At 40.2% G+C, this 11,717-nt stretch overlaps 1 protein-coding gene across 2 annotated transcripts in view; it reads left to right on the top strand.

The window, feature by feature from the left end:
- The first annotated feature begins 399 nt into the window (after positions 1-399).
- The window catches only part of CLDN10 (claudin 10), a 178,311-nt gene continuing 166,993 nt past the window's right edge, over positions 400-11,717 (top strand). The window contains exon 1 of one of the 2 annotated variants that reach the window (XM_006879570.1): positions 400-556. In XM_006879570.1, coding sequence (XP_006879632.1) covers positions 400-556 — 157 coding nt within the window. Of the gene's footprint in view, positions 614-11,717 lie in introns of both variants that reach the window. The other variant, XM_006879569.1, reaches the window with a different exon arrangement.

The following is an 11,717-nucleotide window of genomic DNA, read 5'->3' as shown; positions in this document are numbered from 1 at the left end:
TACTTGTACTTTGTAATATCTGGTAGTTGCATGGTTCGTTAAACTTCAAACTAACAGAAAATTAAGCATTAACAATGGTGCCATGTAAAAAAAAAAAAAAAAAAAACCCAAACCAAAACCATCCCAAATCCAAAGCTTTACAATTCATCTTCAGAATGTCAGCAGAGATCTCTGTAGGAGAGTAGAACGATGATCTTCAGCTGTCTTTAAAATGTCATCGATAAGTCATGCTTGATCCGGAATCTCTGTGCTTCTCCAGGCCGTGCGAGCACAGAGCCCTGTCGCCTCGCCACGTTGACAGCCGGCAGCGCTTGTCCAAGTGTTAGTGGCCTGCTGCATGCCTAGACCACCAAGGTGCTCGCTGTGTGTGGACATTGCCACCGGCCAAGGCTGAGCGCCATGTCCAGGTTGCAGATCTCAGCTCTGGTGTTCGGCGTTGGAGGATTTGGAGCCCTCGTCGCTGCCACGACATCCAATGAGTGGAAGGTGACCACCCGAGCGTCCTCAGTAATAACGGCAACTTGGGTTTACCAAGGTTTGTGGATGAACTGCGCAGGCAACGCCTTGGGCTCTTTCCACTGCCGTCCACACTTCACTATCTTCAAAGTAGAAGGTAACTATCATGGCTTTGTGGGGATGAGAGTACGCCCACGTGTGCCACCTTACTGATGTCCTGTCCCCCACTGGTAAACACTGTGAATGCTGAGGGCTTCAAGAGCTGCAGTTTGCCGAGAATGAATGGGATGTGATTATTGGCTAACCAATCAAATAATGATTATTTGACAAAGGAGTGTCAGGGACAACTTCATAGATCTTTTAGAAGTACCCAATGGGAATTATAGGCTCCACAGGAAAGGATAGAAATGTCTGGCTTATTTTTAATAGGTCAATTTAGATTTGTCTTGAGTCATGAGTAATCTTTGCTGGATTACATGTCTTGTGTTTATCCTGTGTTGTAAGAGGGCACATTAATTTAGGCTCTCTCAAAAATATATACTCTGAATGATCCAAGCATATGACAAGGACGGCATCGAGCAAGGGAAAGACTGTTGTTTTCTAAGAGGTTTTCCATTATTTTCTGTTTCTAATACCTGTTTAGGGGGAGAAAAATATCAGAGCAAGAAAATCTACAAGGAAAAAATGTGATAAAGTTTTTTAGTTGAGTTTGTTCTTTTAAAAAATGTGAACAAGTTGTTTTTGTGTGTGTGTAGAAATGTGGAAAAATAAATGTTTACAGCTCAGAGAAATATTTGCCATTATACCAGGATAAGAACCTGCCTCGGTCATCTACCTATTCGATATTTCTACAAATCTACTTGTACAAAATACTTAGTTCATGATATTAAAAACTGTCCCTGTTTCTTATAAAATGTAGGCTTTTCCCCAACCCCATGGTAAAACTTTACCTTGGCCCCAGTAAAGAAAACAAAATAAAAATGTAACTAGGAAGTTACTGAAGCATAATATTTGATGTGACTTTGTGTCAAGTATGCACGTCATTAGTGTATAGTGAGTGCCAAAGTATTAAGAGAAAATACTTAGCGAAAGCCAGGAGATTTCCAACGACTATCAGCGGAAACACTCAAGCTTGGGTACTCCAGTTAGGCCCTCAATTAACAGGTACTTTGCTAAGTACCCCCCTTTGAGCAACTGATGTTTTATTTTCAGTCTCCAACTCTGAACTTATTTTGAGGTATTTCAAAACTTCTTGTTCTAGTGTAGAAGATGTCCCTTGGGACAAGAGACAATTTTTTAATACATAAAATTTTTCATTTTACTTGTGATTTTAATGAAAGTTTACAGAAAAGCTGAATTTTCATTCATTCCTTGTTGCACATTTTACAAAGGAGAAGAAGTGTGTTGGGGAGGCACTATTATTGCCTCTGTTCTTTTTCTGTGGTTCCTCTTAACTCATTTCCATTTTGGGCAACAAGTAGGAGGCATAGCATGTGGGTAAGTCTGATTCTTTGGATTGGGTTTGTTTTTTTTTTCTCATCTCTTAATAGCACATGTCTACTTACAATTTTTATCCTTCACTCTTCATGTCATACTGAACCACAGTTATTGTGACAAAAATGTTCAACATTTTCTATTAGTCTAAAGGTAATGGATAGAATATTTTATCAATGACCTCAATGACTATTTGCCTAAATGCACCTTAAAAAACACATTGTTAGAAATATTATGATTAAAAAAAGAGAGAGAAATGCTATAACTAAGTACTATTGATAGAAGTTAACACTTAAAACATTATCTCAATTTTTTTATTTTGCTTTTGAATAATGAAAACAGAAATATTGTATACCCCACGTACAAGAATTACTTTAAAAAATTTTGTGCATGGACAATACATCAGTTAGAATATGTGAAGTTAATGTGACATAATTCTGCTTTTTCCCCCCTGAATCAGAATTTTTGTAAAAGATTATTTACAGCATAAATCTATTTTCAATATCAGGAACACTAATTCATATAACCAGGGGAAATAGGTACTCTAAGCACTGGATTTGCCCGTTATCATGGGGCCATTGGACCATTGCTAATGTTACTCGCTGCTTTTGATTTTTTTTCTTTATTTCTATTAGAAAGTTTAATAATAGGTGCATTTGGGAAGTTATATCAATGGGTTCTCATATGGCACAGAAAATCCAAATCAAGAAAGAAGCCAGAAGCCCATGAGAAACGAAAATGCTTATATCACATTTTCAAATAATAAACTATTAAAGTCTGTATTGCCAATTTGAGACAAATCTTCTTAGACTTAGGGCAGATTAAACCTCCTCTGAGAAAGGAAAACAGGAAACGTTTTTAAGCCACCAGAATTTTTTCCTTGCTAGTTGCATAAGTTCATTGCTAGAGTCAAAATATCTTGTTGGAAACCCTGATGGGTGCCTTAAGATAGTTAGAGATGCTAGACTCTAGTGACTGTAGTTTTTAAAGATTTGCTGTATCAGCACTTCTTTGGAAAAAGAATATTTCCGTTACTGGGGAAAATATAGAATCCCCCTCCCACCTTCAGCTACAGTTCTGTATAATAAGTTCAGGAAAATTTTGTAAAGACAAAAGAAAGCTTCTTGATTCCAATTCAAAAATAATTCCTAGTTTTCTGACAGTATCCACTGTCAACAGTATCTTTCTTTTTCTTTCTTTCTTTCTTTCTTTCTTTCTTTCTTTCTTTCTTTCTTTCTTTCTTTCTTTCTTTCTTTCTTCTCTCTCTCTCTCTCTCTCTCTCTCTTTTTCTTTCTCTCTCTCTCTCTCGTTCTCTCTCTTAATCTCCTTCCTTCCTTCTGAAATATAGCTCTTGTTTTGTTTTTCTGTCTTGTCAGTATTAATATAAGTTTACCAGGTGTTGTACAGTCAGTTCTGATACAAGATGGCCCCATGTGATTCAGAGTAGAGGGCCCTGTAGAGTTTTCAGAGGTAGATTCCAGGCTGAGGAAAGTCTTAACTATGAAAGCTTCTCAAAGGAAGAGAAGCAAGTAGTTCATTGTGATAGGAAGATCTGGATCTACAGCCAAAAAGATTGAAATTAAATTGTACTCACCTTGTGGGTAGGCACTTGATCTGTTGTGAAAATAACTGCATACTTATGCCCTTGGTTTCTAACATTTAGTGAGCTCTTGATATATAATTGTGAAGTAACTGACTGGATAACACAATAGAAGATACCTACAAATAGCACGCAATGGGGAGAAATTGTACCCTGGGAGGAAGGTGCAGAATGTCTTGAATTGAGGAGTGATTTAGGAAAAGTACTTGAGCAACACAAGGGAATGTTACAAGATCACTGTTAAGAAAGTCACTTTGAGGTTCTAACGTGTGTGTGTGTGTGTGTTTCTTGTTGTATACTTTCAAAATGGATCTGACTGGCACAGGAAGAGATTGCCCCTCCTTCTCCAGCAGAGCATCTGATGGATCCAAACCGTGCACCTTCAGTATTGCAGTGCAGCTCAAATTCTTTTAATAGGTAGATTTTGACCATGGCAAATTCCATGGCAATGGAATTCTCCGTGCTTCAGCCATAAACTTCCTCATCTATAAGTCGAAAGAACTGGTCTCCAAGAATCCCTTGAAGTCTCTTTCAGCCTCAAGTTCATTTTAAGAGTGTCACTGTGCTTCATCACAAAGCACTAATTCACGAAAGAATTATAGCTGTAAAAAATCTCCCCTATTAAAATGGTCCATGAGATTTTGGCTCCTGCTTTTCCTTCTCTTATCTACCATCTTGGGTGGCTTTCTGTGATCTTGGCTCTTTTGGATTTTGTCTACTTCTGGGTGGAGATAGAGTTAAACGACCTCAAATGACCAAATAACCCAAGAAAAGGTGCCAGAATTTCCTTGGAATGAAACCAAATGTTAGTCTAGAAACCACTGGTCAGGTGATGCTGGTTTATGTATGAATAAAAACCTTCTCCTCTACTCACCTCCAAGTCGTCCTCTCTCTCCACCCCCAGTCCCTCATCAGCCGCACCATAAAACGGGGGTAAAGGAATGGCATTGGCCAAATTAAAGGGCTTTTCTGTGGGCATCTATTCACTTACAGAGGATAACCAGTGTCATCTGAAATCATAGCTTTAGATTTCATGCTGATGAAAATGTGTGCCTTAGTTTATGATTAAATAACAGTGCAAATAGATTTGTAACAATAATACAGAAATGAAAAATAATTATTTAGTCAATTAGGGAAAATTATAATCAACTTCAGGGAGTTCTAAAGGTGTATTCCGAAAACTTCAAAGGTTGAATATCTCTGGCTATTGGAACCCACTAGCTGCTCCTGGAAAGAAAAAATGGACAGTCTCCTCCCGTGCAATTTATAGCCTCAGAAATCCAGTCGAGGGTCAGCCGTGAGCCAGTTTTGACTTAATAGAAATGAGGAAGTTTTTTAGTTTTAGACACTTAAAAAAATGGACACTTTTGATAGTTACACTCTTGGATGACATTAGCCTTTGTTGTTGTTGTTGTTGTTGTTAGGTGCTATGAGTACCACCCATAGCGACCTATGAACAACAGATCTGAACCCTGTCCTATCCTGCACTATCCTCACACTTCCTGACACATTGGAGCTCACTGAGACAATTACCATGTCAATCCACCTGGTTGAAGGTCTTCCTCTCTCTCCCTCACCTATTGTCCACCTTCTTGAGCCTCATGTCTGTCTTCAAGGAATAGCCCCTTCTAGCAACATCCCCAAAATATGTGAGACAAAGCTCATCATCCTTACCTCCAAAGGACATGCTGGCTTCACCCTGTCCATAATACAATTATTTATTCTTATGACAGACTATGGGACTCTATCAGTACTCTTCTCCAATGTCACAGCCCAAAGGCGTGAATTCTTCTTCTATCATCCTTACTCATTGTGTAGCTCTCAAATGCATAGTAAGTGATTCGAAAGACCATAGCCTGAATGAGATGCACCTTCATGCTCTAACTGACATCATTACTCCTCAATAATTTGGAGAGGGACCTAAATGCAGCCTTTTGTAGTGAAAGACGTCTCCTGATTTCCTGACTGCTGGTACCAAGGGTGTTAACTGTGGATCCAAGTAAGATGCAGTTATTGACAGTTTCCATTTTTTTCTCCATCTATCATGATGTTGCCTATTGGTCCAGTGATAAGAATCTTTGTTTCCTTGACATTGAGATGCAATCCATATTGAAGGCTGTACTCTTTGATTTTCTGCAAAATCAAAGGTGCTTCAGGTCATCATCACTATTAAAGTGCTCTGGGATTCCCATTCTTCTCAATGTTAGCCATGACTTGTTATGATCTTCCTCTAAGATTCTGGCTTTTATTATGTCAGACTGTTTCCTGAAATTAAATTTCATTGCAAAAATATCAGATTAATTTTTATAGGGTCGCTATGAGTTGCAAACGACTCGACGGCACATAACAACAACAATTTTTATTTCATATTTTTCCTTGCGTACCAAATGTGTTTATTTTTATTTATTGTCACCTGTGACTCATAGACACCTTATGCACGATAGCTCTGAACCCTGCCCTATTCTGAGCCAGTCTCACTCTCTGCAACTCACCTAACCCCATTATCCCAGTTACTATGTCAATCTGTCTCATCCAGGGTCTTTCCCTCTTGCACTTTTTAAGGTGGTGACAGGTCCATAGGTAACCAGTGTATCCAGCTTGTTTGGGGAATCTTCATCCTCATTACGTTTTCTGGACAACCGTACACGGATGCGGTATGGGACATCCCTTATTCCTTTGGCCCAGACAGCTTTGTTAAGCCTGGTGTCGATGTGAACATCTGGTGTTCCCATCTCCTTCATGGCAAATTTCTGGATCTCCTTGAATGCCTGAGGGGCACGCTTTTTAAATCCTGCTCCACGGACGTGCTTGTGAATGTTGATGCTGTGCTCTCTGGTCACCACTTTGTCAATGGCAGAACGGCTTTCTTCCTCTCACCATCATTCCTTGCTGGGGCCATAGTGCCTGGGAATAGGCTGGAAAGGAAGAGGACAAAGGACTGTAGGAGTCAAGAGCATTTTGGAGAGTTATGCTGCTCTTAAATAAGCCAGTGATAATTATCCTGGATTACGAGAGCAATTAAATTTACAATTAAATTATTGCCAGATTTTTGTATGTTGTTCAGGAAGAATTGATGACCAGGTTGGCATTTGATGACCAGGTTGGCATTTGGGTAAATTGCTCTGGCGCCATATTATGGATTTAAAGCGATCTCTGTAAACCATGAACTCACTCCTGAAAGTACTCACTAGATTCCTGAGGTCAGAAGAGGTTCTGGGAACCCAACGATGTTAGGCAGGGACCTACCTCACAGTGGGTACAGCTTAAGGGGATCAAACATTTAGCAGATAATTAGCCCTGAATAAGTTCAGGGGAGGTCAGACCTCACAGAAGAGCTGGTGCTTGAACTGTCTTGACAGATGAGTGGAAGCTTGCCAAAAAGAACGCAAAAGAGTCAGAGAGGGATCTCCTGATAAACCAGGTAAACGCATGTGAAACTTCACTGCAGATTCGAAAGTAAGCACATGTCTGTTCATGCTTACCTTGGGGATTGGGACTTCAACCTTGTTAGCACTTGTAACTTTCAAAAGAGGCCTTGGTTCTGTAAGAAAGAGCTTGTGAGGTTAAGCCCACACAGAGGGGGCATTTCAGGCAAAAGGGTTCATCCGGTTCTACACTTATTAACTGGGTGGCTTTGGGCAAAAGGCTTAACATTGGAGCTCCCCTGTCAGTTAAATGAGAATCCTAATAGCAACCTCTGATGGTGTGGTGGGGATTAAGTCAGTTAATTATGTACAGCGGTTGGAGCAAGGCTGGTACATAGGTGGTATCTTACTTACCTAGTGCTTCTGAACCAGAAATGCCACAAATGGCTGGCTTTAACAAACAGAGATTCCTTTTCTCAAAGTTTGAAAGGCACAAAGCCCAAATTCAGGACCCCAGCTCTAGAGGAAGGCCTTCTCTCTCTGTGGGCCCAGGGGTGGGGGTGGGGAAGGAGCTGATCTTCAGGTTGCTTCCTGGTTCTATCAGTTCTCCCTTCCTCCCTCATTCCTTTTACCAGCTTTTGTTTAATCTCTTTTATATCTCGAAATGAGCGCTCTGGTGGCATGGTTCATACACAGGGACTTATGCTTCTAGCCAAAGGCCACATCTCTATGTTAGTTCATATTCACTCTTCAGGAAAAATACGGGCAATCTCTTCCCATGCAATTTACAACTTCCCACACCCCACTAGAAGGTCATCTATGAATCAGTTATGACTCTCTGAGTTGACAGCAGTGAGCTTGAAGATTTTGGTTTGTTTGGGGTTGTTGGTTTATTTTAATGTCTCAAAAGAAATTGACTCAAGACACAACTCATACTAATCTTATCCCATCAACATAACAATGACAATTCATTTCCAAATGAACCAGAGATTATAATGAGATATCTCATTCCAAATGAGATTATAAGTCAGAGGGTTTACAAGGCATATTTTGGGGGATACAAGTCAGTCTACCACATAAGCAAAAACCTAAGAGCCAGAATGAGCCAAGTGCATACAGGAAGTAGCCAGACGCTCGGTGTGGTGAAAGCACAAGGTGTCTATAGAGAAATATAAGAGATGAGACTTCAGATGGATGTCCTAAAGGGCCCGGAAGATCTATGGACGGAGTTAGGCTTTGTCTTGAAGGAGGTAAAAACTGTGGGGACCTTTTAAGCAGAGAACACCTGATGAGACTTTCAGTGTAGAAGTCCAGGCTCTCCTAACACACACACTCCAGGTGGCGATGTGGGGAATACCCAGAACAGGGGAGACTGCATATTTCTTATTCTAATCTGAATGAAGAAGAGAGTGGTGGAAACAGAAGATACTTAGAAGCAGAATTGGTAAGACTCAGTAACATGGCAGTCCATGAAGGATGAAGTGTCCAGAACACATCTGGGGCCTCCTTGGAGACTGAGTGGCAGAGAGAGAGAGAGAGAGAGAGAGAGAAGAGAGAAGAGAGAAGAGAGAAGAGAGAAGAGAGAAGAGAGAAGAGAGAAGAGAGAAGAGAGAAGAGAGAAGAGAGAAGAGAGAAGAGAGAGAGGGGAAGCTGGCTGAAAGCAGGCTCCAGTATATGCTTCAGACTTTTTCCGAGTAAAGAATTTTCCAATCACTACAAGATTTCAGGCAAATCAGACTCTTAATGTTTGACTTTTAAAAATTAATTACACAAGCTGATGCCAATTGAGCCTCAGTCCTCATTTAACCAAATTGTGCATTTTAAATAAAGCATATTTGCTATAAAAAATTAATTGCACAGAATGCAAAAGAATAAAAAGAAAACAACTAAAAAACCCTATAGCCGTAGCACTGATTCCAACTCATGCTGCCCTCTTGTGTTATAGAACAGACGGCTCCGTGGGGTTTTCTTGGCAGTGAACTATAGAAATAGATGGTCCAGCCTATTTGTTTATGGTGATGCTAGGTGGATTTGAACTTCCAATACTTTGGTTAGCAAAGGAAGGCAAACTATCCGTGCTACCCAGGGACCTATGAGGCTTGACTATTTCAAGTTTTAAAAATATACTTTATAGATGTTTTTTAAAAACTAACAATAAAATAATACAGTGTTATAAAGTAAGTTAAGGAACACTAATATATTGGAATTGATATGCACATACTAATATATACTTATAGTTTTATAATCACTCCATTTCCAGCCTCATTTCTGTCACTAAGTCTGTCAATTCCCGCTACCCTTCTTTCTTCATTTCCATCTTTTACTTTCCAGTCACCAGTTCTCATTAATGCACCTTGATTGCGTGTTTGGGCAACTTCTGACTGCAAAAGGAGGTAGAAATCCTCAAGTTCCTCCTCTTGGCTTCAGTTGAATAACATTTGTATTAACAAGTCTTCCCTGTATGCAAATGGATAGTATCCTGTCACCCACACACTATACTTCAAGATAGATCTCCAAATAACCTTATTTATTACGAGTGCATCATTCTTCCCTGATTTTTTATTCCCAGAACAGTTGCTCATATAATTGTCTAAAGTGGTTAAGACCAGTCTGTGTCAGCTCACTAATGCCTACAATGTTGATCTTTATGAATTCCATGACATTTTTTGATGACTTTCAATCTACCTAGATTCATACTTCATACGTTCCATGTTCCAATTATTCACAGATGTTTGCCTCAGTTTCTCCTCTGTCATAGCTGGCTCCACAGCACCTACCAACAGCGACGACATAGTTCCGTAATGGATATTTTTAAATGACCTAAGCAAGCCCTTGGATGTACCACTTCACACTTTCTGGGGAAGGACTGTCTATTATGAAAATCCGGGTAGAGCACTGTGTAAGGGCGGGAGGGCAGTGGTGAGGGGGCTGCGCAGTGGTAGTAAAGGGGGGAGTATGAGGGGTCAAGTCTTTCCTTTAATAGAATTCCTTTGGGCCTATGTTTTTCTCCACCTTTTAATTTTATATTGATTTACATACAAAATCTGTATACACTGAGAATCATTCATGTACATTGTGTTTCAAATGATCACTCATGTACATTGTGTTTTATAAAATTAATCACCGCTGACCTCCTATGACCTAGTATTAGTATCTACTATTACCCTGTCTTTCCGGGTCCCCACTGGATCTATCCTAATTCCTTCACCACCACAACTACCACCTCCATCACTACCACCATCCCACTACGCCACTGACCAAACTCTGATCCTAGTGATTTCCTCTCCTCCCCGCCCTCTGCTTCTCCCCATCTCATTCCCTTTTAGACTTTTATCCTCATCTTATTAGTTATCTTTCTATATTTATAATAATGGACTTAATGCAGTATTTGTCCTTATGAGACTGAGTGCACGCAGCATACACTCTAGATTTCCATGTTATAATGTGTTTTATAAAACTGTTGCTTGCTGGTAGCCTCGTGACAAGAAGCTGCACTGCAATCCCAGATGTACGAGGTTCAAATCCACCAGATGCTTTGCTGGAGAAGGAGGGGCAATCTCCTCCTGTACCAGTCAGATCCGACTTGGTGGTACACACACACACATACACACATAATGATAATCATCTTCATCATCATCATCATCAACCCCTGTTGCTTGTTAGTGTTGCATAGTATTCCATTGTATGAATGTATGCTAGTTTTTCAATCCATTTGTTTGTTGATGGACATTTGGGCAATTTAAATTTTTTTCATTTATATGTATCAAAGATAATTCATGCATAACCAGATCAGTTATCATGTTAAAAAAACAACAACAACACAAAACACAGAACAGTCAAATTCATTGCCATTGAGTCATTACTGGCTCATAGATGGCCCCTCAGTGGGTCTTTGGGAATCTGTAAATCACACAAGAGGACAGTGTCTATCTTCCCCTGTAGTCGAACTGCCAGAGACAGTTACCACCTTTGGTTTAGCATAACCACCCCCTAAGAACTATACCACCAGAGCTTCCTAGTCAGATGCCTGGTTTTCTCCAGAATACTCTCTATGTAGATGTTTGACAAGACTTGTGGGAGAAGTGGACAGCTATCTTCTTCCTGTCCAGTTTTAGCCAGATGTTCTTATTTATTTCCACTGTCAGGGTCTGAGCTGATCTTACACATATTTGTATTGTTCTATAAGACACATACAAATATCTGCACCAAAATCATCTTTTGCTGTACTGGTTGAACCATGTCCTCGGCACTCTCCCTTACCGCTGAGCTTTTACTGTATGGCTTCTACTCTCCAATTCCTGGAGGTCAGCTGATGTCCACTCTCCTGAATAAACCTGAACTTTAGACCTCTCATTCTGCTCGGTTAGCTAAAGTCTGGGTTCCAAGCAGTATGTCTTGCCTCTGACCATCCCTGACTGAGAGGTCAGTCAGACCTGGTTCAATGTTCTGAGCTCTAGACTTATCTGTCCTGACTGACCCAAAACTCATTTCCTCTGCTCCTTCACCAGAAATATTCTTCTAAGCTTTGTCTTGAGAAGAACAAGTGGGGCTTGGCATTGATCTGAAAGAATCTATTGGGAAATGAGAGAGGCAGGAATTAGTACAGCAGGAATCACATCCACAGGCAAGGTGACAAAGGAGAATTCAATCTGTCTTCTCCTTGGTAGGATAGGGAATCACAAAAAGGAGGACTACAGACTATCTGTGATGCGAAACTTATACTTGGACCAGGAGGCAGTCGTCAGAACAGAGCAAGGGAACACTGCATGGTTCAAAATTGGGAAGGGTGTACGCCAGGGATG

This window comes from Elephantulus edwardii, unplaced genomic scaffold, assembly GCF_000299155.1.
Source record: "Elephantulus edwardii isolate Elephantulus edwardi_28Jun2011 unplaced genomic scaffold, EleEdw1.0 scaffold00004, whole genome shotgun sequence".
Lineage (NCBI taxonomy): Eukaryota > Metazoa > Chordata > Mammalia > Macroscelidea > Macroscelididae > Elephantulus > Elephantulus edwardii.
This window is presented reverse-complemented; position numbering and strand designations above follow the sequence as displayed.